Here is a 12,541-nt window from a genome sequence, read left to right on the forward strand (position 1 = left end):
AATGAGAACATTTCTTTCTGGACCATGTCACCCCCTTTCCTGGCTCTCTCCCCGTTTTTCCCTCCTTGTCTCCACTCATAAATTGTGTAGATCGTTTTCAACACACTGTCCGGTGAGGCCCACGGCTGCATGTGTTCATCCTATGTCCCTCCGTGTCTGTGTCCCCCCTGACCCTCCCCCAAACAGATAAGCCACAAACAAGGCAGAAAGAACAGAAAATAGAAAAAAAAAAAACCCAAAACAACAACAAAAAAAACCTCTGCTTCCATTTCCATTAATGTCATCATGGTCGTTGTTATTGTTATTTTGCCAGTCCTGGGGCTTGAACTTAGCATGTCACGCGTAGTGTAGCTCTAGCTACTACATGTGAGAAAAAAAAAACACTAAGAGTTTTCCTTTCTTTTCTTTTTTTTTTTTTTTTTGTTGGTCGTGGGACTTGAACTCTGGGCCTGTGCTCTGTCCTTGAGCTCTTCAGCTCAAGGCGACAGCTTTACCACTTAAGCCACAGCACCACTTTCTGAGTCTCATGGACTTTCCTTCCCAGGCTGGCTTTGAACTGCAACCCTCACATCTCAGTCTCCTGGGTAGCTAGGATGACAGGTATAAGCCACCCAGTGAAGATAAGAGTTTCTGATACTTGCCAAAAATTGCCGATGGCTCACACTTACCATTCTAGCTACTCAGGAAGCTCCAATCTGAGAATCCCAGTTTGAAGCCAGCCTGGGAGAGGAAAGCTCAAGAGAATCTTCTCTTCAACGAACCAACAAAAACCAGAAGTAGAGCTGTGCCTCAACTGGTAGAGCACCAGCCATGAGGAGAAAAAAAAAACAACTAAAGATAAGCACGTAGGCCCTAGAATTCATGCCCCAGTACTTTTCTCACCATCTGAAAATCTGGGCTGGGAGCATAGCCTAGTGGTAGATTGCTCCCTTAGAATGCATGAAGCCCTAAGTGGCAGAGTGCTAACCTTAAGTAAAAAGTACCCAAGGACAGTGCCCAGGCCCTGAGTTCAAGTCCCAGGACTGGCAAAAAAAATCTGAAAATCTGAGATTGTAGCTACTCCATCCACCACACCCATCTTCCCTTTTGACAGTTATATACTATTCCACTGGAGATAGACTATCTTTTTTTTTTTTTTGCTAGTCCTGTGGCTTGAACTCAGGGCCTGAGCACTGTCCTTGGGCTTTCCTCAAGGCTAGCACTCTACCACTTGAACCACAGCACCAGCTCTGGCTTTTTTCAGAGGAATTGAATCCAGAGCACTGTGCATGCTAGGCAAACACTCTACCACTAGGCCAAACTCCTGGCCCCTATAGAGTATCTTCTGATCAGTTCATCCACTGACAGACATCAGAATTGCTTCTCCTTTTTCCTAGTGTGATTTATTTCCCATTTCTCTTGATTAAATGCAAGCATTTGGTGTGAAATTGATCTGTACATACGAAGTGTCCAATTTTTGTGTGTGTGGGGGGTCATGGGGCTTGAACTCAGTCTGGGCACTGCCCTTGAGCTCTTTAGCTCAAGGCTACCACCCTACCATTGAGCCAAGCCCCTCTTCCCATTTTCTAGAGGTTAATTAGCAGTAATAGTCTCAGGTCCTTTTGTGCCCAGGCTGGCTTTGAACCTTGATTCTCATATCTTAGGCTCCTGAGTAGCTAGGATTACAGGCGTGAGCTACCACGCCTAGCTTCCTTTATTTATTTATTTTATTTGTTTTATTTATTTTTTGCCAGTCTTGGGGCTTGAACTCAGGGCCTGGGCATTGTCCCTGGGCTTCTTTTGCTCAAAGCTAGCACTTTACTACTTGAGCCACAGTGCCACTGCCAGCTTTTTCTGTGTATATGGTACTGAGGAATCGAACCCAGGGCACCAGACATGCTAGGCAAGCACTATTTTAGTAAGCTACATTCCCAACCCTAAAGTGTCTAATCTCTGCTTCACCTTGTAGGCAGATACGTGTCAGAGCTGGGTGCTAATGGATCATACCTGCCATCCTAGCTACTCAGAGGCTGAGACCTGAGGCCTAGGGTTCTAAGCCAACCTGGGCAGGAAAAAATCCATAGAACTCTTGTTTCCAATGACTTACCATAAAGTGGGAAATGGAGTTGTGACTTACATGGTAGAGTTCTAGACTTGAAAAAAAAAACAAAAAGAGCTCTGGAATAACACCTAGGTCTGGAGTTCAAGCCCCAGTACTGGTACCCAAAGTAAAAGAAACAGGTGCCCAGTTCTGTGTTCAGTTCTGCCCCTATTCTGGATGCTCTGAGAAGAGTCCTTAACCTCTGTGTGAATTAGCATTGGTCGACAGCGCCCTCTGTCGGTCCATCTACGCCATACACGCTTCACACATATTTAAGGAACGCTGGCCAATTTGCAGGATGTCTTCAGACTCTAAATAGTGTGTGTGTGTGTGTGTGTGTGTGTGTGTGTGTGTGTGGAGTCAGGAACACTCGAAGAAGGTTCTAGACGATTTCTCCTTTCCGATGATGACTCTATGTGAGGTTGATTTATTTTATTGTTATTTTTTTTTTACACTCTCAAATTTCATGTACAACAAGGCAATGGCTGCATGCATGCATCCCAGGACACAAGCTGATTTTCAAGGGCCTGACAAGTACCCTGCAGGAAAACAAAACTCTTCCCTTGTCTCTGGTGAACAAACTCACTGCTCCTCCCCTCTGAAGCCGGGCACCGGTGGCTCACGCCTGTCATCCTAGCTACTCAGGAAGCTGAGATCTGAAGATCAAAGTTCAAAGCCAGCCTGGACAGGAAAGTCTGTGAGACTCTTATCTCCAATAAACTTCTCCTAAAGGCACTGTGGTTCAAATAGTACAGCAATAGCCTTGAGCACAAATAAGCTCAGGGATAGCACCAAGGCCCTGAGTTTAAGTCCCAGGACTACCACATGCAAACACACACACACACACACACACACACACACACACACACACACACACGTCACATATCCCCTGCAAAGGGTGGTTCAGAACCACACAATGCAACCTACTGCCAAGGGACTAAACTGAGAAGCAGAATTTTGCCTGAGTGATCTCTTCTTACTACTATGATACTATTATTTTGCTATTATCAGTTGAACGTTCTGGCACTTTCCAGCAGCTCTGGGCCCCGCCCTCAGGACACATGCACACAGCCCTGATGGTAAGAAAGCCCCTGACTTCCCTAGGGGCCAAGTCAGGACTAGAATATAGTATTCACTCCGCAAAACCATGTTAATTCAATGAACTCTGTTGTGTCTTATTACTTATTAGTGACTTAGCCTGCTCATGACATAGGCCTAAAATTCTTTCCCAACTTTTATCATGAATCCTGTTGGAGGGGTGGGTGTGAGATTGAAGGTCTGACTTGGGCCTTCTCCACAGGCCCCGCCCACCCGGCGATGCCACGCCCACCCGGGCTCCAGGACCACGCCCCTCCCCTCGGAAATTTCCGCGAATACCAGCGCCACCTGGCGGCAGATCGGACTTAAGACACCCTCTACTCTTGCACATGCGCACAGCCCCACACAGGTTTGCTCATTTAGGCATGTATGTACATATGTGGACACACATGCCAGGGCTGCAGCTTGGACCTGAGCTCAGGGTCTCATGGCCTTGCTTAGGCTTGTTTTCTGCTCAAGGCTGGCTTGGAACCCGTGATCCTCAGATCTCTTGAGTTGCTAGAATGACAGGGGTAAGAGACTCATGCCCAGCTACCAATTTGTCTTAAAGGAAAAAAAGAACCATGCCTCTACTGCTCTGATACACACACACACACACAGTTCCCTTTTTAGCATAGGTGTGATGACTCCGAGCCAAGTAGACAATTCTTTTTGTCACCTATCATTTGTGTGACCAGAAAAGCTCTTAAGGCGATTTCTTCTGGGAGTGTGGCCTAGTGGTAGAGTGCTTCCCTAGCAAGCACAAAGCCCTGAGTTCAAGTCCTTGGTACCACATACACAGATAAAGCTGGAAGTGGTGCCATGGCTCAAGTAGTAGAGCAATAAATAGCCTTGAGAAAGCTCAAGGACAGTGCCCAGACCCTGAGTTCAAGCCCAATGACCGACATATAAAAAGAAAAAGAAAACTAAGGCTTTAGTGGCTCACACTTGTAATCCTAGCTACTCAGAGGTTGAGGTCTTGAGCATCGTGTTTCCAACCCAGACCAGGTAGAAAAGTCTGTGAGACTTTTTAACTCTTTTATCTCCAATTAACTACAAAAAAAGAAAAAAAAAAGCTGCAGTAGAAGTGTAGAGCCTTGTGCAAAAGAAAAAAAAAAGTCAAGTGAGACAGTGAAGTCTGAGTTCATGCTTCAGTTCCAGGCAAAAGAGAAAGAAAAGGAAGAGAGGGAGGGAGGGAGGGAGGGATGAAGGAAAGAAGGGAGGGAGGGAAGGGGCATCCAGCAATGACTGTGTCCCTGGCATGCAGAGAATTTGATATACGGAATAAAATGCATGACCTCATCACTAGAAGCGGCAGGAGACAGCTGCCAGGGAGGGACAGGCTTTCGTGAATATTCTCTCTCACCATTTGCTGTCTCTTGCATTCCTGGATGGATGACGGTATGAATCTGTTACAGCAAGGAAGAAATCTGGAATTTAAGAACCACATTGCTTGTGGTGTGTTTGTGCTGGGGACCAAACCTTTTCATGCCACATATGTGAAAAGTACATGTTCTAGCTCCGAGCTGCACGCTTTCAGTCCTGGAGTCCGAAGGTGTCTGACTACAGGGTTTCTAGAATAAAATCTCAAGTAGAATCCCAACATTATGTAGTAAGTGATCAAGAACCATTTCTTTCTTTCCTTCTTTGGCCTGGATATTGTCCCTGAGCTTCTTTTACCCAAGGATGGCGCTCTACCACTTGAGTCACTGCTTTTTGACAGCTAACTGGAGATGAGTCTCCTTCCTTTTCTTTCACTTTTTTTTTTGAACTCAGAACCTGGTCACTGTCCCTGAACTTCTTTAACTCAAGGATAGCACTCTAGGCCATGTGAGCCACAAAATTCCACTTCTGGCCTTTTCTGAGTAGTTTATTGGAGATAAGACTTTGGGTGAACTCGATTGCCTGGGGTGGCTTTGAACTGTGATCCTCAGAGTTCAGCCTCCTGAGGAGCTAGGACAACAGGCGTGAACCCCAGTGGTGATTCTTCACAATTCTCCTTCCTAGCGACGTGTTCAACAAGGTTCTCTAAATTTAAATTCAATTTTCAGCCGGGCACCCGTGGCTCACGCCTGTCTTCCTCGCTGCTCAGAAGGCTGAGATCTGAGGATCCTGGTTCAACGCCAGCCCAGGCAGAAAAGTCCATGCCAGCACCTCCAATTAATCACAGAAAAAGTATACACACACACACAAAAAAAGTAGTGGTGCTGTGGCTCAAAGTGGTAGAGCGCTAGTCCTGAGCAAAAGAGCTCAGGGACAGTGCCCGGGGCCCTGAGTTCAAGCCCCACACCGAACAAAAATCAATTCTCTTCTCAGTGAAGTCTCAGATGCTCAGCCACCATCAACGCAGAGAGACTCTCCCACGGCGGCGTTTCTGAAAATCAGCCTTTTTAATAATTGGTTTGAATTCAACAAGTGGGGGATGAATCTAAACCATGTATTCTCCCTTGAGTTACTTGTTTTTCATCTGAGTCACAGGTCAGGAAAATGCCATTTCCCCCTTGTTCCCGGGGGAGGTGGTGTGTGTGGGTCATCGTTTTCTTTTAAAGCATACAAATGGGATTTCAACCCATGCCAAGCACTTGTCAGGCCCAACCCACCCAGCCCAGCCCTGTGCAGGCTTCACCCACCTTGCCAAGGACACCGAACACCCCCCAAGGCCGGGACGCATCGAGGGGCACCGCCGCACAACCCGAAGCTTTCTGATGGGGATTCTGAGCCCAGGCTGGCGAGTGACGAAGGCTTGAGCTCATCGTACGGATAATTCAGGGCAAAAAAAAAAAAAAGAAAAAAAAATCTTTATTTTTTTCCTCTACTGGAGACTCCCCCTTCCTTACAAAAGTATGCAAAACGTGTTGATACAAACAGAAGAAGAAGAAATAATAATAATAATAATAATAAAAACAGGTGGGGGCGGCTCCCTCCCGGGCTGGGGAGCAGCACGGTGAGAATTCCCCGGATGGAATTCGTGCCTTGGACTGTGAGTTTTCCCTTTCTGGGCAAAAGAAAAAGAAATTAAAAAAAAAAAAAAGGGGGTGCAGAGGAGGGCGCTGGGGGCTCCCGAGACTGGGGCCCGAGGACCCCAGGCCGGGACAGGCAGAGCGGCGGGGCGGAGCTCGGGGGCGGCGCCCGGGCCCTGGGTTCAAGGGCCAGGCCGGGCCAAAAGATAAAATAAAAAAAATAAAAATAAAAAAGCAAGGCAGGGCCGTCTCTGGAGGGGAGGGGAGGAGGAGGGGGAGGAGGAGATGAGGAGGAGGAAGAGGAGGAGGAGGGGAGAGGAACAAGAAGGAGGAGGAGGAGGAGGAGGAGGAAGAGGAGGAGAGGAGGAGGAGGAGGAGGAGATGAGGAGGAGGGGGAGAGGAACAAGAAGGAGGAGGAGGAGGAGGAAGAAGAGGAGGGGAGGAGGAGGAAAACAAGAAGAAAAGGAGGAGGAAGAGGAGGAGGAGAAAAGGAGGAAGAAGAGGAGGAGGAGGAGGAGATGAGGAGGAGGGGGAGAGGAACAAGAAGGAGGAGGAGGAGGAAGAGGAGGAGAAAAGGAGGAAGAGAGGAGGAGGAGGAGATGAGGAGGAGGGGGAGAGGAACAAGAAGGAGGAGGAGGAGGAGGAAGAGGAGGAGGAGGGGGAGAGGAACAAGAAGGAGGAGGAGGAGGAGGAAGAAGAGGAGGGGAGGAGGAGGAAAACAAGAAGAAAAGGAGGAGGAAGAGGAGGAGGAGAAAAGGAGGAAGAAGAGGAGGAGGAGGAGGAGATGAGGAGGAGGGGGAGAGGAACAAGAAGGCGGAGGAGGAGGAAGAGGAGGAGAGGGGGAGAGGAACAAGAAGGAGGAGGAGGAGGAAGAGGAGGAGGAGAAAGGAGGAAGAAGAGGAGGAGGAGGAGGAGATGAGGAGGAGGGGGAGAGGAACAAGAAGGAGGAGGAGGAGGAAGAGGAGGAGGAGGGGGAGAAGAACAAGAAGGAGGAGGAGGAGGAAGAGGAGGAGGAGAAAAGGAGGAAGAAGAGGAGGAGGAGGAGGAGGAGATGAGGAGGAGGGGGAGAGGAACAAGAAGGAGAAGGAGGAGGAGGAGGAGAACAAGAAGAAAGGGAGGAGGAGGAGGAGGGGGAGGAGGAGTAAAGGAGCAGGAGGTGGGGGAGGACGTGACTCGGGGTGCCGGGGGGAAGGGGCTCTCCGTCTGACCCGGGTCCGCAGTCGTCTTGAGGATTCCGGGGCCGCCCCGCGGCGTGCGGGCAGGGCGGGCAGGGCGGGCCGGCGCCGTGGACGCCGTGGACGCCGTTTCTCCCCCAGAGATGCTGCTAGGACGCGGCCGAGGCCGAGGCACGTCGGTGGGGTCGGAGGGAGGAAGGGGCGGCTGAGATCCGAGGATCGCGGCTGGGGGCCGCCGGGCGCCGCTCAGCGAAAACCCGGCAGTGGAGCCGGGAACAAGAAAACCAAGTCCACGGACGCTGCCGGGGCCAAGTTCAGGCCCAGGCCTGGCACAGAGAGCAGGGCACCGGCGCCGGCCCCCAGCGCGGTCAGGAAGGCGCCGCCCGGTCAGTGCATCTTGCCCAGCTGGATCTTCTTCCAGGCCTCCGAGGCGGTGAAGATGCACGAGTCCAGGATGCCCGCCACGGTGAACGTGCCTCCGATGATGGCGCAGATCTGCGAGGGAGGGCGGGGGCCAAGGTCACGGCGGCACGGCCCCGCGGTACCCACCGCGCATGCCCCGGAGGACACGCTGCCCCCCCCACCATACCCACTGCGCATGCCCCGGAGGACACGCTGCCCCCCCCACCATACCCACCGCGCATGCCCCGGAGGACACGCTGCCCCCCCACCATACCCACCGCGCATGCCCCGGAGGACACGCTGCCCCCCCACCATACCCACCGCGCATGCCCCGGAGGACACGCTGCCCCCCACCATACCCACTGCGCATGCCCCGGAGGACACGCTGCCCCCCCCACCATACCCACCGCGCATGCCCCGGAGGACACGCTGCCCCCCCCCACCATACCCACCGCGCATGCCCCGGAGGACACGCTGCCCCCCCCCCCACCATACCCACCGCGCATGCCCCGGAGGACACGCTGCCCCCCCCCCCCACCATACCCACCGCGCATGCCCCGGAGGACACGCTGCCCCCCCCCCACCATACCCACCGCGCATGCCCCGGAGGACACGCTGCCCCCCCACCAAACCCACCGCGCATGCCCCGGAGGACACGCTGCCCCCCCACCAAACCCACCGCGCATGCCCCGGAGGACACGCTGCCCCCCCCCATACCCACCGCGCATGCCCCGGAGGACACGCTGCCCCCCCCACCACACCCACCGCGCATGCCCCGGAGGACACGCTGCCCCCCCACCAAACCCACCGCGCATGCCCCGGAGGACACGCTGCCCCCCCCCCACCATACCCACCGCGCATGCCCCGGAGGACACGCTGCCCCCCCACCAAACCCACCGCGCATGCCCCGGAGGACACGCTGCCCCCCCCACCATACCCACTGCGCATGCCCCGGAGGACACGCTGCCCCCCCCCACCATACCCACCGCGCATGCCCCGGAGGACACGCTGCCCCCCCACCAAACCCACCGCGCATGCCCCGGAGGACACGCTGCCCCCCCCACCATACCCACTGCGCATGCCCCGGAGGACACGCTGCCCCCCCACCATACCCACCGCGCATGCCCCGGAGGACACGCTGCTCCCCCCACCATACCCACTGCGCATGCCCCAGAGGACACGCTGCCCCCACCATACCTACCATGCATGCCCCTGAGGACACGCTGCCCCCACCATACCCACCGCATCTACTGCGCATGTCCCGGAGGACACGCTGCCCCCCCCACCATACCCACTGCGCATGCCCCGGAGGACACGCTGCCCCCACCATACCCACCGCATCTACTGCGCATGTCCCGGAGGACACGCTGCCCCCCCCACCATACCCACTGCGCATGCCCCCTGGTCATCCACAAGGTCCCCAATGTACTGACTCAAAGCCACGTGTCAACTGGGCATCTGTAGCTCGCTCCTGTCATTCTAGCTACTCAGGAGGCTGAGATCTGAGGATCCGAGTTCGCAGCCAGCCTGGGCCGGAAAGTCCGTGAGACTCTCCTCCTCAGTGAACCTCCAGGAAACCGTGGCCCGAGGGAAAGAGCACCAGGCTTGGTTCAGCGAAGAGCTGAGGGCCTGACCCGCGCACCCCCCCCCACCCCCCCCCCCCCCACAGAGCACTTGCTGATGAACCTACTTCTAATAAAAGGAGCTCTGGTAGCTCACGCCTGTCAACCTAAGCTACTCAGGAGGCTGAGGGCTGACGATGGAATAACTGTCCCCGACGTTCTTTAATTCCCACGTCAACCCTCTGGAGGAAGGGGGCTCCTGCATCCATTGTACAGGTAGGAAACCCATACGCCACCCAGTGCAGAAACAGAGGTGGGATTCGAACTCAGGAATGTCTTGAGACACTGAGGTAGGTGGCGACAGGCATGCCACCCCTGGAGGGGCGGAAAAGGGGACAGAACCCTTATGGATCGTTTCTGGGTGCCAGGAAACAAGAGGGCAGGGCAGGGTGCGGCAGGAGTGAGCCGGCATTTATTTTCACCCTGATATTTTCATGGGATGAGCTCAGGCCCGAGGTGGGGAGGAAGGCTCGGAGCTGGGACAGAGCGGGTTTGTGCAGATGGTTGGTAAGTAGAGCAGCTGGCATTCCAGTAATAACAAACCCAAGAGGCTGGAGCAGCCCCCCTCCCTGGGGAGTGGAGAAACTGAGGGGGGGACTGAGGGGTGATGAGGAAGTGATTTTAATCAGCCGGGCCTCACCCCGGCATGACGCAGACCTACTCTGCACAGAAAAAGTGATGGCAGCAAAGCTGGTTTATTTCAGGGGAAGTGGATCAGATGATGGGCCATTTTTATACCACCAAATGCTTTTCGAGCTTGGATCAGAAGGCAGGAAAATATGACTTAAGAGCAAACGAGGCAAAAATAATAATAATAAAAATAACCACACACACACATCTGTGTTCATCACACCGTGCAACATGAAGTTGTGACTCAGACACCCAGGCTGAAACTCTTTTTATGGGGCTGGCCCCAGGGAGTTTGGAGGTACACAAAAAAAACCCCATCCTGTGGGGGAAACTGAGGACCTGGGAATGGGCCCAGTCACAGAGCAAGTTATGATTAACCCTAAGGCTGAGGATCCTGGGGCTTGAACTCGGGGCCTGGGCACTGTCCCTGAGCTTATTTTGCTCAAGGCGAGCACTCTACCACTCGAGCCACAGCACCACTTGCGGCTTTTTCTGGGATTAATGGGATAGTAGGCCCATGGATTTTCCTGTCCCAGTTGGTTTTGAACTCTGATCCTCAGTTCTCAGCCTCCTGCGTAGCTAGAATGACAGGCGTAAGCCAACAACACCCAACTATTTTGTTCTTGTTGTTGTTCTAGTATTGGGTTTTGAACTCAGGGTGTAGCCATTGTCCCTTAGCTTTGCGTCAAGATTGGTGCTCTACCACTTGAATCATACCTTTAGTTCCAGCTTTTTGCTGCTTAAGGATCTCGTGGTCTTTCCTACCCATAATCTTCCCATCTCGGCCTCTTGCCGGGCTTGAGTCTGGTGAAGGGGCTGGCATTGGTGGATGGCAGGTATGTGTGTAAGGGGTAAATCCTGGCAAATTCCAACCCCAGGAGCCTGTCCCAAGCTACCACAGCCCCTGCTTTTCTGACAGAAGGGTTTCCTTATTCTGGGGACACAGCTAAGACCCACATTGGTGCTTAGAACTTCAGATTTCTAAACTGCACACATCCTGTTTTCCTAAGCAAATATACCTATAATGTGATTCACTAAGAAGCCACGTGTGAATGCCAGGTCCTGAGTTCGAGTCCCAGTTCTACTACTTCTGAAATAAGTCTTTTAATTATTTTCAGACTGTGGCTGACTGCAGGTAACAGAACCTGGGTAAAAGTGGAGCTTCTGTAGTTCCTCTTTACCTGCACCCCAAAAGCGTAGGCAGTGATTGGCATGAAGCAGTGATTGGGGGAAAGCTCAGATTCCCTCCACTAATGCATGCCCAGGAGAGAAGATTCTAGAAGCATCTGGTAAATAGTAGATGCTCAAGGTGTGCTAAATGAATATGGACAGGCTGCAAAAGAGTGGGGGAAAATGAGCAAGGAGAGGTGAATGAATGAAGCACTGAGGAAGAAATGATACCAGAGGTGAGGGGGGCAGAGGGGGGGCTGTGGCAAGGTGGGAGCAGGCAGCAGGGGCACCCCCTCACCCCCACCCAGGTCCCTGCACCCAGCAGGTGCTACAATGCCATGGCTTTGTAGTGTTCCAGAAATTGAGAGCCCTCCCATGTGCCTGTGTGTTTTCAGGTTCTCTGTGCCTCAGTTTCCTTATAAGTGGGGCTTGAACTTGGGGCATCACGTTCTTCCTTAGCTTTTTCACTTAAGGCTAGCATTCTACCACTTGAACCACACTTGTTCCACTTCTGGCGTTGCGCTGGTTAGTTGAGAGATGAGCAGTTTACTGGACTTGCCTGCCTGGCTTTGAACCGTGATCCTCAGCTATCAGACTCTGGCGTAGCTACAATGACATCCTGACTTTAGCCCTGGTCAAGCTAGGGTGGGAGGGGGGATTTTGGTTGGGGAAGAGAGCAAGCAGGGTCACTGAGGTGAGATGAGCCGTCCCAGCCATCGGCCATAACCCTTGAATCAAAAGCAGGATGATTCGATATGCAGGCTCCAGCCTGTCTCGAGAGAATCACATTGGATGTGCATTGCTGGAGAATCATCGCTAATGTCCCTCTGATCTGATTCGGTCATTTCCTTCCACCATGACTTGCATGAGGTCAGCTAGTGTTTTGCTTTTGTGTTGGCACTAGTTCTGGGGTTTGAACTCGGGGGCACGGGGTCCTGTAACTGAATTTTCTTTGCCAAAGCCCCCACTTCAGGCTTTTTTTTGGGGGGGGGGTTCAATGGAGATCAAAGTCTTAGGAACTGTGAATCCCAGCTGCACAAGAGACAGTGTACAGGAGGATCCAAGTTCAAAGCTGGTCTAGGCAGGAAAGTCTGTGAGACTCTTTATCTCCAATGAAGCAGCAAAGAAGTCTGGAGCAGACCTGGGGCTCAATGGTAACCAGTCTGCCTTGAGGGAAAAGGCGAAAGAAACTGCCCAGGTCCGGAGTTTGAGGGCCAGTCCTGGCACACGAACGGGCAGGGCAGAGCAAGCTCCCGACTTCACACCTGATGACCCTGGCTGCCTCTGAGCCTCAGTTTCTCTTTTCTACGACCCTGGGTGGGGGAGGGCCATCCAGCTGCCTAAATGCCAGGAACTGCAGAGTGGCGTTCGGGGTTTGTGGAAAAGGCAGAGTCAGAGAAATAAATAATGAACTTCGTTCTCATC

The 12,541-nt window shown here is 52.8% G+C and overlaps 1 protein-coding gene across 1 annotated transcript in view; it reads right to left on the minus strand.

The window, feature by feature from the left end:
- Positions 1–7,254: 7,254 nt before the first annotated feature.
- Positions 7,255–12,541, minus strand: part of Ergic1 (endoplasmic reticulum-golgi intermediate compartment 1) — a 49,154-nt gene continuing 43,867 nt past the window's right edge. Inside the window, exon 10 of the mRNA XM_090325431.1 lies at positions 7,255–7,787. Coding sequence (XP_090181557.1) covers positions 7,680–7,787 — 108 coding nt within the window. The 3' untranslated portion in view covers positions 7,255–7,679. The remainder of the gene's footprint in view (positions 7,788–12,541) is intronic.

This window comes from Megascapheus bottae, chromosome 38 (genome assembly GCF_031878675.1).
Source record: "Megascapheus bottae isolate mThoBot1 chromosome 38, mThoBot2.hap1, whole genome shotgun sequence".
Taxonomy (NCBI): domain Eukaryota; kingdom Metazoa; phylum Chordata; class Mammalia; order Rodentia; family Geomyidae; genus Megascapheus; species Megascapheus bottae.